This window comes from Schistocerca cancellata, chromosome 1, assembly GCF_023864275.1.
Source record: "Schistocerca cancellata isolate TAMUIC-IGC-003103 chromosome 1, iqSchCanc2.1, whole genome shotgun sequence".
Classification (NCBI taxonomy): Eukaryota; Metazoa; Arthropoda; class Insecta; order Orthoptera; family Acrididae; genus Schistocerca; species Schistocerca cancellata.
In genome coordinates, this window is record NC_064626.1 from 660,862,219 (window position 1) to 660,889,204 (window position 26,986).

General features: G+C 39.0%; 1 protein-coding gene across 1 annotated transcript in view; it reads right to left on the reverse strand.

Moving 5' to 3' along the window:
* Positions 1 to 26,986, reverse strand: part of LOC126183671 (uncharacterized protein C05D11.1-like) — a 111,430-nt gene that overhangs the window by 55,430 nt on the left and 29,014 nt on the right. The window contains exons 6-12 of the mRNA XM_049925829.1: positions 10,815 to 10,937; positions 10,491 to 10,645; positions 4,812 to 4,911; positions 1,580 to 1,849; positions 801 to 1,055; positions 447 to 620; positions 12 to 248 (exon numbers count right to left, since the gene is read on the reverse strand). Coding sequence (XP_049781786.1) covers positions 12 to 248; positions 447 to 620; positions 801 to 1,055; positions 1,580 to 1,849; positions 4,812 to 4,911; positions 10,491 to 10,645; positions 10,815 to 10,937 — 1,314 coding nt within the window. The remainder of the gene's footprint in view (positions 1 to 11; positions 249 to 446; positions 621 to 800; positions 1,056 to 1,579; positions 1,850 to 4,811; positions 4,912 to 10,490; positions 10,646 to 10,814; positions 10,938 to 26,986) is intronic.

Below are 26,986 nucleotides of genomic sequence, written 5' to 3' on the forward strand. Positions count from 1 at the left end.
AGGTAACTTACTTGTAATGTAAGTAAAGCTGTATGTGAATAAGGGCCACACTGAAACCTCGATCCAGATTCCAGCCCTATGCGAGTACTGCTTCCGACTGTATCCTCCTCCAATTCAGCAACTACTTCTTCGTATGGAACTAATTTATCACCCCGCTGTATAGGTAGTTCCAGAAGAGAATCCAACAATAGTGGAAGATATGGTCTGAGATTCTGATCAATGACTGAAGTATCCATCAGCACAAACATCTAAGAAAGTGATCAGACACTGTCACTTACATGTAAACATCAATGTGATTTTATTATACATCAAGTGGTTATAAATTTCCATTGCAATAAGAAGAGAGTTCGCATTTTGCAGACTATTATCTGTCCTTTACCTTAGAGTTATTCACATTTATAAATTACGATAATGGAAAGGCAAATACACAACACCTGATAACTTACATAGATAAAATTTGTATGAATATCATCAAGATGCATCTGTACTGGCACACCAGAAAGGTCGAATTTAGGGTGCTGTTCTGATGAATCAGTTGTGTATCGCTTAATAGGATGAAAATTTATGGATGCTATACTAGGAATTGGCACAGATGTCAGCATCTCTTCTGGAGGTGGTTTCTGGAAAGTAATACATCCTATTTAAATAAATGTAACACACTTACTATGAATTGTATCCTTTGCTGTCTCTTTATTGTCACTAAATTTTTTTTTTTTTGTTCACAATTACAGTAATCGAACTAGAAATATGATGATCATCTCTACTGCAAAATCACATGGGAGTGAAATATATATTTATACCTCATTCTCTAACATAGCATGGCGGAGTTTCTCCCCTTTTTCTGATAGCCCTTCCTTGCCCAAAGACTGTCTCTGGGCCTCAACCCTTTGACGTTCCTCATCAGCCATACGTTTTTGTTCAGTTATACTTGGCACACCACGCACTGTTACGCTTGGTGCCTCCACCAGGTGTTTCCTTAGTAGTCCTATCCAAAAGTCTTCCGGTTCTCGTTCCATTTGACGAAGATCTTCAACTTGATTTAAGCGATGGTCTAGCTATTACAAACAAAACAACACATCAGTTCACTGCTTCTTGAAGATTATTTAACAGCTTTAGCAATGATAAATACACAAGTACTACCACTGTTCCCACCAGAATATACTCTGCCATATGTGCATCACAAAGAATGGCGCACGCATTCACAACTAAGAATGGTGCTGAACTCTTTTCTGGCTACTGTAAGCATCCATATAGCTTTCATTGTTACTAAACAGATGTCATTTTCTTTAAACATTCTTTGCAGAAATAGATCTGAGGTTAAGAGTAAAGCAAAGACAAAAAATGCACAGCTATCCTCACATATAAATTATTTTTCTTATATATAATGAAAAGACCCAACTCACTTTAATTAGGCAGACAAAACAAAGACATCTAACCATCAAAGTTGCTAACCTGAAGCTTCCTTGCTGGCATCCTACTATTTCATTAATATTTAATATATTCTACTACCTATTGCTATTTCTATAATTAAAAGTATGTTTCACAGCAGTTTAATTTTCTGTTTACCAAACTGACTTACATCTTCTTTGGTGTTCCCATATAACATGTCGCCAATAATCATGAATGCAATGCTGTCATGAGGGCTGTTCTCCAAATGACTAAGAGATTCCAGAATTTGTCTGTGAATAACTGCACGCATGCGGCGCATATCAATTTTTTCATCACCACGTGCTATTCCATTGAGTACTTGCATTAAACGATCACGTACCAAGCACAGTTTCTGATTAGGAACATTCTCAAAGATCAGATATAACATTGATTCAGAATTCTCTGCCAAAGAGTAGCCCACCTGCAAATGTCAGATGTAAAAATAACAGTGAGTGAGGAAACATTACACACGTTAAACACCAAAAGTAAAATTTCATTTAAAAAAATCACTAGCTAGATTTTATTTCAATTCACATACCACCAACTTTAATATCAAATGTATGGCCACGGAAATTGAGAATCATCAAACAGACAAAGATTGGAAACTCTGATACATGAAAATGAAATCAAAAGAATGTATGCACTAAAGTATTACTATTAGTAAGGCACTATTATGAACTGACATGCATACAAATTAAGTGCCACTTCTAATATCTTCCAAACAACACTGGTTGCAAGGTGGAGCAGTAATTTGTACTGGATAGTTATTTCACAATCCTCCATGTTCAGCTGTAATGACCTCATTAGCATTTTATAGTGTTCTCTCATGTAGTACAATAAACATTCAAAGTCTGTATCCCAAACAAAAAGCACTTAAGAATACTGCCCACACATAAGCATCACGAGAAACAATGCCTAACTTGTAATTGGACCTTGTCTTTCAATGACGTGTGATTTATTTTAGCACCTCTTCTCAAATTTATGGGTTGGGTCACCGGATTAGGGAAGGAAGTCGGCTGTGCCCTTCCAAAGGAACCATCCTAGCATTTGCCTGGAGCAATTTAGGGAAATCACGGAAAACCTAAATCAGGATGGCCAGATGCGGGATTGAACTGTTGTCCTCCCGAATGCAAGTCCACCTCAATCAGTGCCAACTTTAAGACTGGATGGGGTTCACATAACTGAATAAAGTACAATGCATTTCTAACCTGCCCCCAACCCTCAATTGCAGATTTAATATTTTCAAGATGATTACCACTATCTATCTCAAATTCATGTCAACCAAAACAGACAAGCATTTCATTGAGTACATCGATTGAATTCCAATATATTATCACCCGTATCATTTGTTGGAAAGCAATAACCCTTCAAAAAATGTATAAATTTAGCATTGGAAATAGCAACTACATCACTGACAAGACATCTGCATGACATCACAATTATGAAAAACCCAATATTATCTCTGACCAAGTGACTGCCACATTTTCATTTGTGCATACCAGGTCACAACTCACATCTTCAATCACCACATTCAGTCTGCATATGGCAGATATTTCATGATGAATGTTAAAATCTTTGAGATTTTTTTTGCACTAAAAACTGCACTACAGAACATATTTCATATTTGTTGCTGTCCTCAATTGCATCTCTCAGTATAGACGGCTGCTATAGGTGATGAAGATGCAATGTGGCTTTCCCACTACTGCAGCTCTTAGCACACTTACCTGCTGCACGAGTTAGTGTAGACTATTTTTTCCCTTAACTACTTCCCATGCTACATGAAAATGAGCTTCATCTCAAACAGCCCTCTGATTAAGTGCACATTTTAAACAGATTTATAAGAATTGGGGGGGGGGGGGGGGGCAGACCTCAATTGCATCTTAGTGAGGATTAAGAGAACAAACCAGGATAGATCCCAAAGTCCAATTCAGATGTTAGGACCCCTGAGGTGTTAATACTGATGCATTACTTTAAGTGCAACAGATGCATACGACCAGCTTCCCAACACAAATTTTAGACAGCATTTTGAGTCAAAGTCTGCTGTCCTTTGGATTAAATGTAAGACATGTGACACAAAACTTCAGGGCTTTACATGAATGTGAACAGCATGTGCACCAGTCATGTTGATCCCAGGCTATGAGATTCAGAAGCAAACAGGTCTGGGCTGTAACTGCTGTAAGTATAGTTCTGTTGAGCCTTTGGCATAGTTGAGTGTCACACCCTGACAGGGTAGTGAAGCACTGGATGGTGTTGTTAGGTGCCCTGTTACCATATGTGTATTCCTGAGACATCTGTATTCTGTCATACACAAAATGTTGGGCATAGTGGACCGACACAAAATGTTGGGCATAGTGGACCGAGACAATTCAGGCTATGACTTCACATCAGGCAGCAGCCCAGTTACTTCTACTCCACATCTTCCTATAGGAATACTGACTCAGTAAGACACTGACATGGACCTTACAAAACAATCTGCTTCCATTCCTTTTTATTTAAGGACAAATGGAAAAGCTTAATACAACTAAGTTTGACAGCAGACAAGAAAGTCAATGACATAATACTAGAATTGTATATGACCAACATATCTAAAAGAAAATAAGATATGTTAGTAATTATGTAATACAACCAGTTGATGAGTTTTTGTGTTTATGGCAGTTGCAGACAGGAACTAAGAGGTCAAGAGGAAAAGGGGAGAATGTAGAAAATAGTTTAGGTTCGAATAGTTCCTTACTTGATCACCTGCAATTTTTTTAAGATGAGTGCTAGTGCTCCAAACCAGGTTTGACAAAATTCAATTATTATTTATTTCGCAACATAAGCTTTGAAATTCAACAACTCTTAAGAATAGTTTGTGTAGTGGTTACAACTAATTAGTAATAAAATAATGAATTGTTTTATCGAGCTTTTTGATAGTCTAAGCTACTAATTTAACGAATCTCTCTGAAATGGCAAGTGTGTAGACAAACTGTTGTCGAACCATGAGAAAGGACAAAGTAGCTTGGAAGAATAACTACACACCAACGTCACTGTGAGCAACTGCAATAATTTTGAGGCACTCATGTACAATCAATTTGATACACACTTAGTCGAGAAAACATCTTGAGTGCCAAACAGTTAGAATTTTTAAAATGACTGTACTGAACAGCATATATAGCCATTTAGACAGTAGATACACTACAAACAACAAAGGAACTACTACCACTGAGAATATTCTGTAATATAGCTAAAGCTTTTGACTGCATTGCAAATAATTGTTGTGGCAAAAATTACGTAATTAATTATGAAGTGAATATAAAAATTGGAACTTTTTTTTACTACAAAAGAAAATATTGTTGACAAAATTGTCAGTATCTCTTATCCTTTTCACAATAATTTTATAATACCTTACTAGCATATGGATCATCTATTTCAACAAATTCCTTCTGCAATGGACTGACAGATGTATCCGTCAAGTACTTCAGCATCACAGAGCAGGCACACATTCTGAAAAACATGTTGTTGAACTCATATTATGATAAGACTTTTACAAAGAAGAAAACAAAAATGTATGGAAAAAGCTTGTTTAAGCTTAGTACTACTCCCAAAATGAACAAAGAATAACCATATTTTTTGTTGCTTTCTTGTTCACTTATGATATAATTACACAAAGAGAATGAGACCACATTAACTTACTCTCCACTCTCATTCCACTAATCGCTACCGGTTTTGGTACAACACTTATTGAATTATTCATGTTGACAGAAAATAAAACAATGTAGGAAACAGAGACTGTTGCCTTAAAAGCCTGTCACATTTTCTAAGGTAATAATGCACAAAATGCTTTTTAAAGAGCTCCACATATAAAGTGGGCAAAATGTAACGCATCCAGAAATTATTTACAATAATGCTGATGCAAGACTGACCGACCCTTGTAATGAATGTCACAAATTATCATGGAAATGGCCACCAATGACATTAGTGTGCTGCACTCAATTTCAAATTATGAGATACATGCAGTAGCTTTGCCCAAGAAATAGCAGTAATAGTGTTTACGCTGTTCTACTGTAGCTCTTATAATGAGTGAGAATTATTCGAGTACATCTGACCCTTCAACTTGTCCCATAGGTAAAAACCATAGAGGATGTGATCCAGATGGCCAGGAGGTTGCATTGCCTGTGCTGATTGTCCTTTCCTCACTGAACACCTATGGCACTCATGACAAGAATGTCAAGGCAGTGTGTGCTACTACTTCGTCCTGCTGTCCGATAACCATACAGTCGTTCATCATCCTCGAGTTGATCCACATATGGTTTAAACAGTTTCCGGATATACTGAGTAGTATTTGATAAACAGTTTGGTGAAATAATTGTCTTACAATGCAGACACTGGACACTGTGCAACAAACACCAATCTTGAGATTATACAACAAGTTTTCAAAGTATTGATGGGGATTTCCTGATGCTTAATGAGCGTATTCTGCGAGCTGACATACCCTGGCTTTCTGAACCAAGCCTCATCTGTACAAATGGAAAACAAGATTAAATGGCTCTGAGCACTATGGGACTCAACATCTGTGGTCATAAGTCCCCTAGAACTTAGAACTACTTAAACCTAACTAACCTAAAGACATCACACACATCCATGCCCGAAGCAGGATTTGAACCTGTGACCGTAGCGGTCGCGCGGTTCCAGACTGAAGCGCCTAGAACCGCTCGGCCACACTGACCGGCAGAAAACAAGATCTGAAACTCCTGATTCCACTTCACTCAGAAACTACTGGCAGAATTCTACATACAAAAGTTCGTCTAAACATTTTAATTCATGATCAATAGCAAATTTGCATGGATACAAGTGCAGGTACTTTTTGATAATGTTTCAACATTATGATCTCTTAATTCCTACCAACACAGATAAATGAGTTTTTGTCAGACTTTTCTCAGGCTTTCCTTGACTGAAGCAATACTGTGTAAGAATTCTTTCGGATTGTTACAGCTTTTATTCACAACAGAGCCCATTTCGTGTAATTTTACCAATAATTTTTTTACTGTAAACTTTGCTGACGATTTTGCTAAAACACTTCCAGTCTTAAACTCTTGTGCAAGCCATTACACTTGTTTTTCATGAGTTAAGTTACTTGACAATGAACATGCACCGTTTATTTGATAATTACTTTGTGCTACATTCAACTGGTCACTAAACATGTCTGCTCCTCTCATTCACTCGAACATGATGACACAGAGGAATAGTCAGGGCAGAGTACGTGGGAAATGTATACGCACAGATATGTGATAGCAACTAATTGGTGATTCGAAATCATGGTTTCCATCATTTTCTATGATAAGCGGTTCTTCTGTTCATTAACATGGGTCTATTCTGTGTCAGTCTTATAAATATTTCCAGTCCAGTTTTATTTGTCCAGCCTGTGTACAGGGTGAGACAGCTAAGAAAGGCACCCCAGATAAACCCAGAATGAATAAATACATCAAGAAGCAGTTTTTGCCAAGTTACAGTTGATAATATGGTGAATTTCCTACGTTCACCAGCAGTCTCAATCATTTATACTCACTGAATTACAACACTATCTTTTTTTCTAATGGTACTATATACATTTTTCTGTTGGATTTGAATGGAACTTCTAAGAGAACTTCAATGACATAACATATATGGGACCTGATCAAATAGTATCAAGATAATAGTACTGTAAATCCCTGTCGTGCTGTCAGAAGAAAAAGTTCCATACACATCTGCCCTATTGTACCAAATATAAGCAAACATGTAGCGCAGGTATGGTTCTTTTGTTTACCTGTTGTGTTCTGCTGTTGTAACAATGAGATAACTTGCTCATATTGCTATTGAGACATTCACAATGTATGCAGCAGTCGAAAAAGTGAATATTGTTTATGTCAAATGTTGCCGAACTATTAGAGCAACAGTAACACTGTATGCTGAAAAGTATCCAGATTATGCCAAGCACTCACGATTTGTCTTTGCAAGTATTAAAGTTCCAGAAACAGGCAGTGTGAAGAATGAAATACGCCAAGGGAAATACATTCCATAACATTGCATCCACTTCATATTTCATATTTCACAGCATCTACAGCTTCACGCATTGACTTGCAAAATTAGTTAAAGTTCTTCGAATTTTATCAACAAAAAGTGCAAAACGATGTGGTATATGCTGAAAAAATTTTGTTTAAGGAAGAACCATCATTTACAAACCACAGGCACATCAAACTTTGCAATATGCACTAATATTCAGTTGAAAATTCACACTGAATGAAAGAAGTGGATAAAAACAATACTCTTGGTCTATCCTTGTTTGGTGCATTTAAACACACTCAAGTTCAAATTCCTACAATATGATGATGTCGCAATTATTGGAAGACATCCCACTGGACACAAGGCAAACAGTGTGGTACCAATATGACGGATGTTCATAATGTGAGGACAACTAAACAATCTAAAATCAGAGATGGTAAGGTAATCTATATTAAAATTGAGTGAAAGTCCAAATCTGCAATAGCTGTTTTTGTTTCCACTATATGAAAATTGGTTTCATACCCTGGAGGTATATCTTCAGGTCATACCTGCATACAGAAAAAAGCTATGTAAGTAAAAGCACTAGTAGTCAACATAACCTACCAAAGTAGGCAGTAAAGTGATGTACTCACAAAACGAATATTTCATGTGCCATGAATTCCAAAGTAAAAGTGCGCGCCAAAATGTCACTACTCAGTAAAATCACAGATGAAATGGCAGAGGGGCATCCGATCCAAACCATGCATGATCACTCGTACATCTCCAAAACTCAGTCAAAAGATGAGCCTGGACAGTACATGACAAATCACATATGATAGGATAAAACTTATGAGCACAAAACATTGCAGAATGAATGTAATGTGAATAGAAACACCGGTCACAGCAGTGGTAGAGTATAAAAGAGAAGATACCTACCCTCATCAAAATCTGTGGAAAAAACAAATATAATAGTTAATGACTCCCAAGGATTAGGTGTCTTAATTCTTTGGTTTTTGATGATGGCAGGTATCTTCTCTTTCACTGTCACGTGCTGTCTGCGCTCATCTTTTGATTGAGTTCTGGAGATGTATTAGTGACCATGCATGGCTCAGATTGGATGTCCATCTGTCATTTCATTCAAGGTTTTAGCAACAAGTGACATGTTTTTATACGCACTTGTACCTTGCAATTCATGGCACACGAAATAATAGTCTTGCGAGTACGACGCTTTACTGTCAAAGTTTGTTCGGTATGTTACGTTGACTACTAGTGCTTTTACTTATGTAGCTGTACTCTGTATGCAGATATGACCTGAAGATGTACTTCCACAGGGTATGAAACTGGTTGTGAAAACACAAGAAATAGCTAGTGTAGATTTGGACTTTCTCTCACTTTTAATTAGACTATTTTACCATCTCTGATTTTAAATTATTTGATTGTCCTCCACATTATGCACAGGTTTTTTTAGTTGTGGTTGCCCGACCTATAAGGTTATTTGTATGACAGGTGTCATTCCCATTCCACATGTCATGACTGACACTCTTGAGCATTGTTCAGGAAACTCAGAACAGTCTGCAGATTCATCAAACTTAACAGTAGCTAAACTTAAAATTAAAGGTCCTTTAGAAGACACTGATGACTCCCAAATGCATGAAATGCCTTATTAACAAGGGCCTGTGCCGTTAACTCCAGATGAAGTTCAATGTGCAGTATTGTTTCTCCAGAATCACTTTTTAGTGTAACAGTGCTCACGGTCAACATTTTAAGTGCTTGGTAAGACATCCGTGATAATAAATACAAAAACTATACCCGAATTATGTGCTTGCTTACATTTGGTATAATAGGACAGGCATGTATGGGAATCTCTCCTCCTCATGGCAGGACAGTGGTTTGCGGCACTGCTATCTCGATACTATTTTATCAAGTGCCATACATGCTATGTTGTTGAAGTTTTCTTTGAAGCTCCTTCCAAAGTTCTGTGATTATAAACAATAAAAATTACTTGTGAACCTTGGAAAATTCTCCATATTGTCTGCTCTAACTTGGCAAATACTGCATCTTGATATATTCGTTCATTCTGGATTTTCAGTGGCCAGTCTCAGTTGCATCACACTATACACTGCTCCCCCACACATTTGTAACACAGACATACTTATTAGAGATCAGAGCTAACAGTAACATTTGTCTATTGGCATGAGGAGACACCAAAAAACATTGTAAAAATGGAGGTAGGCAGTGTATTTTAATCCTTCTTCCCCACAAACATACACTGATCTTCACACTTTCCATAGCAGTTCCTGCTTCGTGCCACTGTCTCCAACAGTCATCATAGAGTAACTGGCCTGCAGACGATCTCACACAGATCAAAATCGGTTACATTTTAAGAAAAAATAAGTTACGTTTGTGGTTAAGATAGTTCCTTAATTTAAAAATTTTAGTACCTGAACAACTTCATTTACATCATGAACTGTCAGTATACAGAGAACTTACGTACACTACTACAATGTCTGAGTGCGAAACATCCCAAGAGATTAAAATTATGTGGCAGAAGGGAACTTGAAACAAGACTCTCGTCTTTTACGGATGTGTTCTGACCAAATGATATACCTAGGCACTTTTCAAAGCCCACCTCTAAGGTATAAACAATAAAGGTACCCTTACAATACTTTTCTATTCCAAAGGTGTTCTCTGGCACATTGGGCAGAACTAGCATTCCCTGGAGAAATGGTAGGGTGGAGAGTGGCTACTCAACAGACTAAAGATTGTTTCCAGCCACTGATCGAACAAACAGTTTACATTTATCGGCATGTTTCATAACAGCATAATTGAAAGATTCGCTTCGGAAACAACCTTTCGATCGTAACCGTGCCACTATGGCAGGAGTCCTTCTCCAGTAAGGTATGACGGGAGAGACTCTGCAAAGTTTGGAAAGGAGGGACAAAGTACTGCCGCTGGTACTGCAGAACTGGTACTGACTGCAGAAGCAAAAAATTGCCAGTATTTTACAAATACTGTCAGCTGTTGATGTGTTTTCTGCCAAATATTTCTCTAAAGCTGCAACAGACCTATATAGTTCCTTGACTGCAGAGGGCCCCCGCCATGCGATGTACACCATACCATGATCCTCCTCATCGCATGGGTATGGTACTTCCAAATCCGAGCTTTCGGTCAGCGGAGGCACTGGCGACTGCCACGGACGTGTGAAGGGGCCCCTACTTCCCTGCAATAATTTAAAGAACTGAAAACTGTCTGTTTGAAAAGCATATATAGTTTTATGATCTCTACAAGAATTTGCAATTACAATTTTATTGTGATATTCAAGACATGCTTTGCCAATGTGCTACTTAACCAAGAGTTAGCTTGTCACTAATTTTTTTCACAATACCAACCTTAGAAACAATTTTCTCCTCGAGTGGGACCAAAGCTTCAAACACATCTTCTGGTTTCACTTGTCCAGTAATGATTAAAGTCAGGTTCTCTGGTCGATAGAACTGTTTATGGTAATTGCGCACCTGTGGATCGAGAAATGTGTCACTTAAGAAAAGCGAATGAAATATTATAGACATACAGTATAAAGATTTTGCAGAGCCATTATAAACAGAATAAGATAAATAAGTTCAGATTCTTCGCATAATAATAATAATAATAATAATAATAATAATAATAATAATAATAACAGATCTGAGGAATGAGCTGTGTGGAGCATTTTTATAACAACGCCCCCACAGTCTCCCGGAAGATCAGAAAAGACTGCATGAGACATTCAACTGCATAGGATGCTGCCATTTGTCACAGTCAACATTCTTTTTAGATGGTGAAAAGATAAATGAAGTCAGTGACTGCAGAAGGAAACACTCTTGAAAACTTTCAATCATGTTAGAGCAACTGGTTACAGAAATGTGTGTTCTGTAATGGTACAGAGAATCAGGGACTGATTTTCATGCATAAACTCTGCTGATGAGCAGATTTGCCTCCAAAGAACAGCATTAGCCGTTGGATTAGGTACTATCAGGACAGATCCAGTTGCAATAAACAACCTTTATAGTTCAACTGACTTAGTTCCGCAAGGAAACTGTGAAACTGATAAACTAACAAATGAGAGAAGCATAGTAATAGTAACAGAACTAGCAGTACAAACAATAGTACTAGCAGTTCTGTAATTGACTAAAGAATCAATGGCTCAAGTCAATTCCAGAGGCAGCAGCTGTCACAGTGGTATTTATCTAATGCTCATAAATTGGCAATGCGTCAGCTCACGCACCCAATGGAATGATTCTTTGACATAACCAACGTGAAGCGAGAAGAGCGGCACCATATTTTTAGTGCCAAAATTGAAACCATTGCTTTTTTTTTTTGTATTAGCGAGTTTTGAGAGAAGTATTTTGTGATTATGGCACGAGTGCTGCAAAGTGGAGCAATTTAAGTGATTTAGTTCTGTATGGCAGTGTTGTCCATTGGTGCATGTCTCATGGATTAATTGCAGAAACACAAAAATATGTCAAATGTGGTCATGAAATGACTATGTGAGCATATCAAGAAAGTGAGTCAATGTTTTTTAATCAGATCATGGAGAATGGTAGGTGGATCAATGTTTATTAACAACATAGCCGCACATTCAATATATTAATAAACACTGAGCCATTACCTTCTCACATCATTTAACTACAAAAACAATGATCCACTTACTCAGTGTGCTCGTGCACATTGATTGCATAGCGACACAGAGCAGAGAAATATTTCTCTGCTTTTTTGAATATATCATAGGTCGCGATGCTGTCCTTTGTTTGCAGACACTAGCACAGTTTAAAAAGCTGCAGCTCAAACAAGAAGCAATTAAATTTATAACCATCATTTATAGCAATGTTTCACCCTTTCTTCCTAATGTATTACTGTGCAACACTTCATTTGACCGCTGCTCTCTCATCTACTGTGTAACGCAAACTCTTTGCCTTTACAAATGTCTGCTTGTGTCTGTGTATATGCGGATGGATATGTGTGTGTGTGTGTGTGTGTGTGTGTGTGTGTGTGTGTGTGTGTGTGTGTGTGTGTGTGTGTGTGTGTGTGCGCGCGCGCGCGCGCGCACACGAGTGTATACCTGTCCTTTTTTCCCCCTAAGGTAAGTCTTTCCGCTCCCGGGATTGGAATGACTCCTTACCCTCTCCCTTAAAACCCAAATCCTTTCGTCTTTCCCTCTCCTTCCCTCTTTCCTGACGAGGCAACCGTTGGTTGCGAAAACTTGAATTTTGTGTGTATGTTTGTGTGTCTATCGACCTGCCAGCGCTTTTGTTTGGTAAGTCTCATCATCTTTCTTTTTATAAATATAATTTTTCAGTTACATTTAGTGGTATATGTAGATACCGTATGCAAAGTGAGTTGATAGTAAACAAGTAACAAATTTAAATGTCATGCCTGATGAAGCTTTACTGCACATCATTTTAAGCAACACCTAGTTTCTCACTAATCTTAATTTTTATGACTTTGTATTTCCTGAACTAAGTGTCATACCAGGATATAGTTCTGCAGGTACATTCCAGTGGTATATGGGGATACTGGCTGCAAACTGTGTTACAAATAGAATTAACAGCGAAGATATAATAAATTGAAACACCGTGCCAAATGCTGCATGAACAGTGAAAATTAAATGTTTGAAATTATGTGTAAAGTTTATTGGAAGTCACTAGGTGCTGTCATTCTCAAATCATCATCATCAGTTGTCTGCTATATTAGCAGGTCCTTTGCCTCTTCATTTTCTGCGATCTATTGCTTCCTTCTTAAGGCTGCTGTATGTTGCACCGTCCATCATGTCATCCAGTATCTGGAATCTCTCTCTTCCTCGCTTCCTTTTCCCTTCTACATAACCTTCTAAAGCTGTTTTTATCAGTCCGTCATTCTTTCTTAATATATGCCCAATCCAATTTCTTTTTCTTCTTTTTATTACATTTAGTAATTGTCTTTTCTCTCCCACTCTTCTCAATACCTCTTCATTTTTTACTCTCAAACACTAGATGAATAAAGTCTAGACATTTGTGCACCATCAATTACATTGCCTCGAGACAAACACCAAGTTACTAACTGTAAAATTTTTCTTATTTAACCTTAGGTTATAGCTCTTAATGAAAAGATTTTGACAGCACTTTAAATTTTTACATTCAGTCAATAATCAAGAAAACATGGAAAAATACGCTTTTGTTGTCCCTGAAAACCATTAATAAGCAACCTGTATATGGATCAGAGATGCCTTGATCCAGGTTCTGAGATTTCTGAAGATGCTTTTCTTGTTGTACACATTGTTTGTTGAAACATTTGCTCTTCCCATTTTGCCAACTCTTACATCAATCTCAAGTGTTTCTAGTCAAATCTGCTGTACAGTATCTCAAAAATATTTAAATTTTCAAACTTGCTCTATTTTACTAAGTTGTGTTTATGTACTTTGGTGCATTTTTTAAATATTTGTCATGGTGTTTGTTTCTACCGACGAGGGAGTGGCTGTGGAGGCCTTCACTGCATCACTCGCATTGTTAGCGGGTTGCAGCTGGACAGTCCCCTTACCCCTTTAGGTGCTGCAGTATGCCAGCAAGTGGCATGTGCAACTTAAATCATTTGAGTTAAATAAAAGCAATGATATTCAGTATACCTAATGTTGTTCTATGATTTTTAATCTTAACTCTATGCAGTGCCCTGTAAACAAAATTACCGCTATGCCAAACAAGCCACCCAGTAAAAGTATATACTATACTTGGGGCTATCCTTCCGAAGCCAAGGCAGGTCCCTAGCTTCTTTAAAACACAAACAATAAAGGTGATAAGTCATGCCCTTGCCTAATATCAGTTGCTGCTCAAATGCCTGAGTTATTCTGTTCACAAATTTAACTTAAGATATCATATTTGTTTGAGTTTCATGAATTATGTTTGCTGAATTTGCTTTGGCACTGAATTCTTTAATATTTTATCTATTATTTCTCTGTCTACAGAATCGTATGCTTTCTTGAAACAAATAAATGATATTGTTATAAGTTTGCTCATTAACATTCTGTGGCAAAGTATTGATTTTAGATGAAACAAAATGTCGTGTGGCTAGAGCCTCCCATTGGGTAGACAGTTCGCCTGTTGCAAGTCTTTCAAGTTGACGCCACTTTGGCGAATTGCATGTCGATGGAGCTGAGATGAGATGAGACGATGATGATGATTAGGACAACACAACATCCAGTCCCCAAGCGGAGAAAATCTCCGACCCAGCCGGGAATCGAACCCGGGCCTCTTGGCATGACATTCCGTCATACTGACCACTCAGCTACTGGGGCGGACATTGATTTTAGTCTGTTCTGTACATAGTCTTCCCTTTCGAAAGCACCCAAATGTTCACTCATTTGCTGTAGAGGTGAATTTTTGATATTTTGTATATCAGTGGTAGAAGTGATACTCCTCTGTAATTTTCAAAATTTCGTATGTATTGCTTCTTATGTAGCGGGTTAATTATTGCTACTTTCCATTTGTCTGGAATACTTTCTGTTTTCCAAATGTTTTCAAAAAACAAATGTAGAGCTCGTCTAATTCTTGATTCTGACAGTTTGAATAATTCTGGGGTAATTGAGCCTCTCCCACTTTTGTTTTCATTTTTGTGTGTTCTGATGATTTCATGAATTTATAGCAATGTTGACGGGAAATCTTTCTCAGTATTTTCTTACAATACTGAAAATTCTGATCTAACTGTAGGAACTGGACAGTTTAAACACCTGTCAAAAATTGTTATTACTATTCCACAATATTGTTTGTTATTTATACAATTTTACCAGTATCGTATTTGAAAGAAATGCTTACTACCTGATATGCTTTAAACACACACTTAAAAGCCTGGAAAAAATTTCTAGTATTATTTTTGGTGAAATTTTGTTGTATTTCCATAAGTTGAGATATTTTAAAGGTTCTTTTGATTTTCTGGATTACTTTTTATGTTTCTTTTATTTGTTGTTTCAATTGTTCTAGGTGTTGATATTGCTGCTGCTCTTCTTTTTAACATCTCCAGTTTTGAGCCCTTTGTTCTGGAGGTTCCACACAATGCCTGTTCCACAATATCCTCTTTCTCTTCTTGGCCAATCATTATGTCTTTTCTGTCACATTAATAATTTGTTGTTGGAATTCATGCCATTCACCTTTTAGTTGTTTCAATTTCTTCTCTAAATATTTCTATATTTTCTTTAGTAATACTGGCTGTACCGATGTATCTCTTAACTTTCTCAGTTGTCTTCTTTATTAAAGATGGGAATAATTAAATTTGGTAAAAAGTTTCAGACAGATTATATAATAGTAAGACAGAGATTTAGGAACCAGGTTTTAAATTGTAAGGCATTTTCAGGGGCAGATGTGGACTCTTACTGCAATCTATTGGTTATGAACTGCAGATTAAAACTGAAGAAACTGCAAAAAGGTGGGAATTTACAGAGATAGGCCAAGGATAAAATGAAAGAACCAGAGGTTATAGAGAGTTTTAGAGAGAGCATTAGGAACAACTGACAAGAACGAGGGAAAGAAATACAGTATCTTTGAGAGATGAAATAGTGAAGGCAGCAGAGAATCAAGTAGGTAAAAAGATGAGGGCTAGTAGAAGTCCTTGGGTAACGGAAGAGATACGGAATTTAACTGATGAAAGGAGAAAATATAAAAATGCAGTAAATGAAGCATGTAAAAAGGAATACAAATGTCTCCAAAATGAGATCGACAGGAAGTGCAAAATGGCTAAGCAAGGATGGCTAGAGGACAAATGTAAGGATGTAGAGGTACATATCGCTAGGGGTAAGATAGATACTGCCTACAGGAAAATTAAAGAGACCTTTGGAGAAAAGAGAACCACTTGTATGAATATCAAGAGCTCAGATGGAAAACCAGTTCTATGCAAAGAAGGGAAAGCAGAAAGGTGAAAGGAGTATATAGAGGGTCTATACAAGGGCGATGTTCTTGAGGACAATATTATAGAAATGGAAGAGAATGTAGATGAAGATGAAATAAGAGACATGATACTGCGTGAAGAGTTTGACAGAGCACTAAAAGACCTAAGCTGAAACAAGGATCCAGGAGTAGACATCATTCCATTAGAACTACTGATAGCCTTGGGAGAGCCAGCCCTGACAAAATTCTACCATCTAGTGAGCAAGATGTTTGGATTCCATAGAAATGCTGAAACACATGAGGCAATACTGACCCTACAACTTATGTTAGAAGAAAGATTAAGGAAAGGCAAACCTATGTTTCTAGCATTTGTAGGTTTAGAGAAAGCTTTTGACAATGTTGACCGGAATACTCTCTTTTAAAATTCTGAAGGTGACAGGGGTCAAATACAGGGAGCAAAAGGCTATTTACAATTTGTACAGAAACCAAATGGCAGTTATAATAGTAGACGGGCATGAAAGGGAAGCAGTGGTTGGGAAGGCAGTGAGAGAGGGTTGTAGCCTATCCCCGATGTTATTCAATCTCTATATTGAGCAATCAGTAAAGGCAACAAAGGAAAAATTTGGAGTAGGAATTAAAATCCATGGAGAAAAAATAAAAACTTTGAGGTTTGCCGACGACATTGTACTTCTGTCAGAGACAGCAAAAGACCTGGAAGAGCAGTTGAACGGAATGGACAGTGTCTTGAAAGGAGGATGTAAGATGAACATCAACAAGAGGAAGATGAAGATAATAGAATATAGTCGAATTACATTGGGTAATGCTGAGGGAATTAGATTCGGAAATGAGACACTTAAAGCAATAGATGAGTTTTGCTATTTGGGGAGCAAAATGACTGATGATGGTTGAAGTATGGAGGACATAAAATGTAGACTGGCTATGACAAGGAAAGAGTTTCTGAAGAAGAGAAATTTGTTAACATCAAGCATAGAGTTAAGTGTCAGGAAGTCTTTTCTGAAAATATTTGTATGGAGTGTAGCCATGTATGGAAGTGAAACATGGACAATAAATAGTTCAGACAAGAAGAAAATAGGAACTTTTGAAATGTGGTGCTACAGATGAATGCTAAAAATTAGATGGGTAGATCATGTACCTAATAAGGCGGTACTGAACAGAATTGGGGAGCAGAGAAATTTGTGGCGCAACTTGACTAGAATAAGGGACCTGCTGGTAGGCCACGTTCTGAGGCATCAAGGGACCATCAATTTAGTATTGGAGGGAAGCATGGAGGGTAGAAATCGTAGAGGGAGACCAAAGGATGAAAACACAAAACAGATTCAGAAGGTTGCAGGTTGCAATAGTTACTTGGAGATGATGAAGCTTGCACATGATATAGTAGCATGGAGAACTGCATCAAACCAGTTTCTGGTCTGAAGAAGACAACAACAACAACAACAACAATTAAATTTGATCCTTAGAAAGAATGATCTGAATTAAATTTCCTTGATATTCCTTTTTGACACGATTATGTGATCCAGCTGAAATTCTCCTAGAATTGGGTACACTCAGGTCTTGGATTTTCTTAGTAGATTGTGTAAATTTATGGACATAAGTTTAAAGTTGAATATTTTACACATACAGTTAAGTATTCCACCATTTTTGTATTTTCTTCTCAAGTCTGCTGAATTTTCTGTTTCATTATTCTTAAATTTCTTTTCCTCCCCTTGCACACTGAAATTGCTGGTAAGTATTTTACTGTATGTTGGAGATTTCAAATTTTAAGAGATCCCAAAATTGATTCACTTTGTGCAGATTTCTTCTGTTATCTCCATTTATGGGTGCTTCAAAATTCATAAGAGTCAATCTCTTATTCTTGCTCTTCATTGTGAACATGGACATGCTTTCTGACTGACTTTAAAGCCACTATACTATAAATGATTTTTTTTGTTGACATAAAATGATGAAATCAGTACTTTCTTTTTTGTAACTGCTAGTTTCCCTTTATATATTCAGCAACATTGTTTATCAACTACATTCTCCTCCAAGACCCTAATTTCCTGCAATGTTAAAATCAGTATATGGTTCTTCTATAGAATTAATTGCAATTCTTTCCATTTTCCAGCTTTCAAGAGAGTTTATGTATTCAATGTTCCAAAACAGTACTTCCAAACAATAGAAAATCCAGGGTAGAATCATGACAATATTATGGATAGGTCTGGATTCAACAGCCAGAGACTGTCATTTTTTACATGTTTGACAGTCTTTTTGTTGTGCCTATCTGTGAGTCAACATATCCACTACAGGGTAAGCAGCAAGTCATCCTTTTCATAATAATGTCAAAACAATGCCCCCTAACTTAAACCAGGAAGGTATTTCAGCATGTTCAAGTTCTCCTTCACCACAAATGCCGGAACTTCCCAGAATTACCACCTGAAGTAGAGCACCTATTACACAAACATTCTACAATTTGTGATTGTAAACTGTAGGTAGCAGGAAACACAGTCATCATGGAATTCTGAGAATAAAATCAGGTAGTTTGCTAAGCACATTACTGATTTAACAGGAAATGCAGTCATCACTGAACTCTGAGAATAAAATCAGGTTGTTAGCCAAGAACTTCACTGATTCAACCATTGCTAATGTGTAAAACAGATGTTGCCAGAGCACCATCACTAACATCTGGAATTATCACGCCTTCTGTCCACTTCATTCTTAAACAATACACTGCCTCTTTTGCCAGCTCCAGTGTCACTTCTTATGCTCTCTCTTGGAGTAGCCTTCAACTGCACATGAGAATCTCGTTTCTAGTGCTCAGATCTAGAATTCATCTCTGCAGTTTAGCACACATGTCTCACTCCTGTAAAACAAGAGCTGAGAGTTGCTGTTCTGTGGAACATTTTTAGTATTTCTCTTAAATCCACCACATGGCCAAGGACACCCACATGGCACTCTCCTGTACCAACTTGTTTAGGGGCTCTCTGGAGGAAACCTCGTCTCCCAAAACCCCAAATCCCTTATCTGGTTCAAGTTCATTGACGATATCTTCACGATGTGTGCCCAGTGCCAAGAAATCCTACCCTCATTCCTCCACAGCCTCAACATTTTCTCTCCCATTTAATTCACCTGGTCCTCCTCAGCCCAATGTGCTACCTAGTTGGACATTGATTTCCATCTATCTGATGGTTTCATCCACACCTTCTGTACATATCAAGCTAATAAGCAATAATTCCTGTATTTTGATAGCTATCACCCCTACCACAGCAAAAAATCACTTCAATATAGTCTGGCCACATGTGGACTGAACTGTCCATTGTTCTGGGAGTCTTAAGTCCTTAGCCCACACACAGATTTCCTGTGCCCTATCTCCGAACACCCCTAATCTCCACACCAGCCCCATGAACCAGCTCGCTTCACTATTTATCATCATGGCCGGTAATGATGGCCTACCCTATACTCTTACCACCCTTCCTAAAGTGGTATTCTGCCACCCGCTCAATCTACACAATATCCGGTATGGCCCACTCACTCCCAACCCCTTGCAATAAGGAGTCTTATTTCTGTGGAATATTTGTGTGCAAGACCTGTCCAATTCACTCACCCAGCACATACTGTTCTAGTCCTGTCACAGGCTTATCCTTACCCCATCAGAGGCAGAAGGAGAGGCACCCGTTAATGCCACTATATCAAACACTAGTTCTGATGCAATTTCTGCACAGCATTTTATGTAGGCAAAATCTATCAATTGGATGTTCATCAGAATGAATGGTCACCATCTTGCTATGGCTGAGAGAAGAACTGACCACCCAATGGTGAAAATGCTGCTGAGCACAACATGCTCAATTTCAATGGTTTCTTTCTGGCCCATGCCCTCTAGATCCTTCCCTGAAACATCAGTGATTCTAAACTGTGTAAATCTGATTTGTTCTTAAACACATACTTCATTCCCGTAATCCTCCTGGTCTCAATCTCCACTAGCCCTTGTCTCACACACCACCTCTACACTCACCCTGCACCATAACCCTAACTTTACTCATTCTGCACTCACATCACCTTTCCCACAGTCTCTCCTTCCTCTTTCGTTCCAGCCACTGTCTGTCCACTCCTCCACGTCATCATTACCACATGCTGCATCAACTCACCAGTGCCGGTGATCATGTGTCATATTCCTATCCCTGCCACCTTCCTCCTACATCCTATCCTGTACACCTGCTGCTTCCCTCCAAGCTGTTACCTCCTTCTCCCCAACTTTACCTAACTCTCCCTTCCTCCTTTTTCCATCTACCCACACAACCGACACAAACTTTCATCACAGTCAACCTTCATAACTGCAATCCCAGCATTGTGCATTTCAGTTGGTACTATGTAGCTCTACAGACAGATATGCCTGTTGACTATTCAGTGCATATTATTCTGCGATTTGTTTCCTCTACTTCTAAACTATTAAATTCTCCCTGAACCTTCCATTATCATATTAATCCTACTACATGCTTTTATGCAAACAATGTGTGCTATGTGTGTTTCCAAATTACAGTGAAACCCCGCTTTTACACTTTTGAAGGGACTTCAAAAAATGATGTAAAATGTGGGAAATAACATTTTAAGCTGCAAAAATTATGTATGGGATCCCCCTTGCATTTTCACACTTTATTTGTGATATATGTACACAACAGGCATCAAAAGACTTGTCAGGGACTTGTTTATTATCTAATATAATAACTGTAACTGATAACTGTCTGGGAAATAAGAACGTTTGACTCAATCTAATACACCATAATCAATGTTTTTGAAAGTCTGTAGCCATCATTTGTTCTTTAAATGCTGAAATACTGCACTACTTATGTGTTTTTTCATACTTAGAATGGCACGATAAAAGAATTTTTTCTCGTTGTCATGGGCAAATACACTACTGGCTATTAAAATTGCTATACCACGAAGATGACGTGCTATAGACGCGGAATTTAACCGACAGGAAGAAGATGCTGTGATTTGCAAATGATTAGCTTTTCAGGGCATTCACACAAGGTTGGCGCCGGTGGTGACACCTACAACGTGCTGACATGAGGAAAGTCTCCAACCGATTTCTCGTAAACAAACAGCAGTTGACCGGCACTGCCTGGTGAAACATCGTTGTGATGCCTAGTGTAAGGAGGAGAAATGCGTACCATCACGTTTCCGACTTTGAAAAAGGTCGGATTGTAGCATATCGCGATTGTGGTTTATCGTATCGCGACATTGCTGTTCGCACAATATGGAATCGGTTGCTTCAGGAGGGTAACACGGAACGCCGTGCTGGATCCTTGTATCACTAGCAGGCCTTGTATCACTAGCAGTCGAGATGACAGGCACCTAATCCGCATGGCTGTAACGGATCGTGCAGCCACGTCTCGATCGCTGTGTCAACAGATGGGGACATTTGCAAGACAACAACCATCTGCACGAACAGTTCAATGAAATTTGCAGCAGCATGGACTACCAGCTCGGAGACCATGGCTGCAATTACCCTTGACGCTGCATCACACACAGGAGTGCCTGCAATGGTGTACTCAATGATAAACCTGGGTGCATGAATGGCAAAACATCATTTTTTCGGATGAATTCAGGTTCTGTGTACAGCATCATGATGGTCGCACCCACATTTGGTGACATCACGGTGAACGCACATTGGAAGTGTGTATTTCTCATCGCCATACTGGCATATCAGCCGGCATGATGGTATGGGGTGGCATTGGTTACACGTCTCGATCACCTCTTGCTCGCATTGACAGCACTTTGAACAGTGGACGTTACATTTCAGATGCATTACGACCCGTGGCTCTACCCTTCATTTGATTCCTGCGAAACCCTACATTTCAGCATGATAATGCATGACAGCATGTTGCAGGTCCTGTACGGGCCTTTTTGGATACAGAAAATGTTTGACTGCTGCCCTGGCCAGCACATTCTCCAGATCTCTCACCAATTGAAAACGTCTGGTTAGTGATGGCCGAGCAACTGGCTCGTCACAATACACCAGTCACTACTCTTTATGAACTGTGGTATCGTGTTGAAGTGGCATGAGCAGCTGTACCTGTACACACCATCCAAGCTCTGTTTGACTCAATGCCCAGGTGTATCAAGACCGTTATTACGACCAGAGGTGGTTGTTCTGGGTACTGATTTCTCAGAATCTATGCACCCAAATTGCGGGAAAATGTAATAACATGTCAGTTCTAGTATAATATATTCGTCCAATAAATACCCGTTTATCATCTGCATTTCTTCTTGGTGTAGCAATTTTAATGGCCAGTAGTGTATGTAGATAAGTATTTTGTGCTGCGTTTGCACATGGTGTTCTGCGTCTCTCCTGTAGTCATCTTTTTGAGGTTATCAGATACTGTGCCTCCTCAGTTATGCAGAAAACCACACACTTGCAAACTATCACTCACATTGTTTATGTGACATCGCAAAAAAAAATAAATAAATAAAAGCACATACATAAATACTGTACTTGACAATGAGAATAAATTCTCGAAACACATTTTGCTCAACATGAAAAACTTGTGTAACCAGCACTTGTTTATACTAAAAAGTAAAAACATTTGAGCAACACGAAAGTGAATGACAGTGTCAACTAGCGGTACAAGTGGACAAACTCCAAAACTCGCTAAATATGATTCGACAAAGGTGACAATGATCACAACAATCATGAAAATGTGTTTGTGCAGCAGAGACGGTTTGGAAACTGTTGTTGTGATTGGTCATAACATCTTTATTCCAACGAACCTAGTTACTTCCATCACGATGCCAAGTAGAGCTTGGCAGCGGCTGGAAATACGGTACGAACTGTTGTAACTGTTACATGTTTACTAGTTCAAATCCTCTGAGTATAGCACTCTGGTGTAACGAAACTACTTACTATTTATAAACATTACTGGATGGCCAACATCATGCCAGTGTCATTTCCTTCTCCTTGAACACTTTTTCGTAATGTGTAAATCGCAGGAAAATTGTAAATATGTTGACGCAAAATCGGAAGCAAATGAATATTGTGGACATAGGAAATTTGACGGGAACGATAAAAAATGTCGTAAATGGCGGGAAAATGTTAATTCCAGGAACATAAAAGCGGGGTTATACTGTATATTCTTGGCGCTTCTCAATTATCTGTTACACATTGAACACAGCAGAGACACCTCTCAAGATGGTCTCTAAGAAGACCAAAGAAATTTTTCTTATCATGTTCTAGTTATTATCACAAAGATTTTATAACTTGAGTTAGGTAAACATATTCTTCTGTATTTGTCCGAGTCACTTTTATCCTTCCTCTTGAACAATGATACAACAGGACTCTTTTCTTCACATAGCACATGTTTAAAATTATGGCATATGTTTCTCCAACTGTACACCAAAAATAACATTTTATCTAACTGTAACTTTCTCTTTAATATTTTCTTGCACATTGCTGCCTGCCATGTACATAATATTATCTGTAGTTTACATAGCAAGTCCAGCTCTCCCGATGATTTTAACCTCACATATTAAAAGCTGCATTTAAAGGGCTGAGGGAGAGAAGTAATTTCTAAATGTGCAACACATTCATCTCATATGAAAACACTGCCAGTAGACAGTATCCTGTATGAACAGAAACGAGGTGACTTCATCCCAACAGAAGTAACTAGATATAGTTACACCACACATAGACATGCTTTCACCATCAGCAGTTTCTCATCTCAACATGAGATGATATCCTGCAAGGAAGTGATACACTGTGCTGCTCACATTCCCTCTAAGCTCCTTGCTTGTTTCATTTTGTATACTAACCAATTAACTCTACCACAAGCCAGTGGGCTAAATCCATGAAGAGGGAACAAAACTCTATATGCAGGTCAGTCTAAGGCGGAGCAGACAGTCCGAACAACACATAGAGCTGGGCACAAGCGAGTGAACAATTAAACATGTGGAAGTAGACCACAACACGAGGTGTGAGCTAGGTCGAAGAAAACTGATGCCAGCATAAGAACTGACAGGCCTGGTCTATTACTGCCAACAGATAAATATTTGGGTCAGTGGTTCTGTCCATAAAATGCTTGATGCACACTCCTGCCGCACTACTCTGCTGCGACACACACATCTCACCTGTGTATCCATCGATCTCTGCTGGCAGGGATACTAAATCTGCCCCCACTAGAAAGGCTTTGAAAGACCAAAAATGGCCAGCTTTGTGCCAAGATCTGCTCCGTAAAAGCCTGAGAGGCCTTGAGATTCCCCAGCAGCTGATCTAGCCCAGAAGTAGACAAAGCACTTAGTGTCTCCGGAGTGGCGAAAGATTGCACAGGCCTGCATCAGTAGGGACAAGGACTCACCCGTGTGCATATAGGGAAAGGAAGGCAATGGTTGCAATTGCATTCACTCTGTAGCTAGTCACTGGAGCCTATTCCACGGGTGTAAGTAGGACAACAGCAAATGTGGACACTGCCGCAACTGGTAGCCTCCTACAAACAAATCACTGACTAATCCCATTGCCCAGCAGGTGAGGCGAATGGCAGCGTCATGTTTCCAACAGATTTGCAGCAAGAAAACTAGATGGTGCACTGTCTCATGACGAGCCAGAAACAGACTACTACTTTTGGTTCCTGATCTTCACATGAAGTACTCCACTTCAGAGTTAGTGGCCAGGTGAAATGGGACAGTAGTTAGATGGATACCAGTTACATGCTGGATACCACTGCACATGCAAAAATCTCCAAACTCCCACGACACAAATTACCAACTGTGGTAGAACACAAGGGTCCACGGGAAGCTTTTGCTAGCAAAAACTACGGGCAACCCACAAATAGTAGTTGTCGATAGCAACTTACGGGAAAATGGATAACACATTCACTACTAAAAACCATGTGCTTTCAAAAGGGGCTGGCAAAGTTGACGTGCACATGATCCAAGTGTGGTGCAGGATGGCCAAGGGGAAAACGGAAGCAGCAGCACCCATAATTTTGTTCATAAACTGCACCAGCCTGCACAAAATGTTCGGTATCACAATCAATTGCCAGCCAGTAGAAACAACGCCATGCCAGAGTCTTTGTACGAGACATAACCCAATGCAGTGACTGCAGCAGCTGGAAGTATGCGAGCACGTTATGCTGGAGGGAAATCACACTCCAGCTTTGCTCCTCCATGGCAAGCAGAGGACCCACCCTGGCACAAGCTGAGGGGGCCAGGTAGGAAGTGAGCATTGTCTGCTATGAGGTACCGCCCAATACAAAAATGAGAGCTTCCTGTTGACCAAACTACGGATCTGGTACTGCTTACAACTGCGATAGTGCAACTGTATCAGCAAGCTAGATGGTTAACAACTAATGTCATAGCTACAATTACTGAGAAAGAGTGCTCATCTCTGCAAGCAGTAGGCAGTCCTATCCAGAAGCTTGGAACGATGAATACGGAGACCAGCAGCATGCAGCTAGTGATGAGTGGAAACTTCGCTCCATACAAGAAATTGTGAAACTTTTTAATATTAAAAGTGATAGCCACTGCCTCCTTTTCCACCCATGAATAATTAATTTGACCACTGTAGGTGTCTTCAATGCTTTAGCAACGGGATGCTCAGTGCCATATGGGTCCTGATGCGATAGAACTGCACTTATGCCATACTGGGACATTTCGGAGGCCTGTGTTAACAGCTTATCCAAAGTAAAGAAGCAAAACAGGGAGTGGATGGCAGATGTGTGTGGCCTGGGGGTTGAACTCAGTATAATAAGAAATCTTACCCACAAAGGATTGGAGCTCCTCCAGGTGCTTGGGTGCCAGTAGGTTGACGATGGCTCTGACTTGCTTGTTCGTAGGTACAAGGCCACCTTCGCTAAGCACATGGCACAAAAAATGCACCCTTGGGTGAAAAACATTTTACCAATTTGCAACAAAGACCATTATCCAGAAGCCGGAAAACTGCTTGCAGATTTTGTAATGCTGTACTTGCTTGGAGCCTGTGACCCAGACGTCATCAAGATAGTTGAATAAACTGCCACAAATATCATTCATAAGTTCCTGCCGCACACGAAATTCCAAGTAATTAAACTGGTAAAACCCAAATGGAGTGTTGAGCACCAAGAAATCCCGAGGAGTGGCGTCTAAAGACAACTACAGGTATGTGTCACATAATTATGAAAAATAATGGCTCCCTGACAACTTCACCAACAGTTCCTCCGGCTGCAGAATTGGATACAAGTTTGTAACATACTTCCCACTGACCATCTGTTTAACATCAGTACAAAGGTGCACGGCACCATTCAGCTTCTGAATCTCCACCAAAAGATTTACCAACTGAGTTGACAAAGTAGGAAAATGATGCACAGATCCTGCCTACACTGTTACTCGAAACTCGATCTTGACTGTCATACATGGCGATGGGAATGGGGCAGGGGCAACATAATTACGCATTTGCTGATGGTTTAAGAAAGATGTGTGGTTCAAAATTTTCTCTGTGTCCCACAGTATTCTCAAACATCTGGTCATAAGATCCCAAAAAAGACTCCAAATCTTTAAGTGGTTCCAATTAAGACACTAAATGTACTCTGTCAACTACCTGGAAGCCAAAAACCAGAGAAAGTGTAACACAAAAATATTTTTCACCGGTGATAAATTAACCACTAATAACATAAGTTGTCATTCCACAGTCTTATAATTTTCACAGAACAAGAATTGCC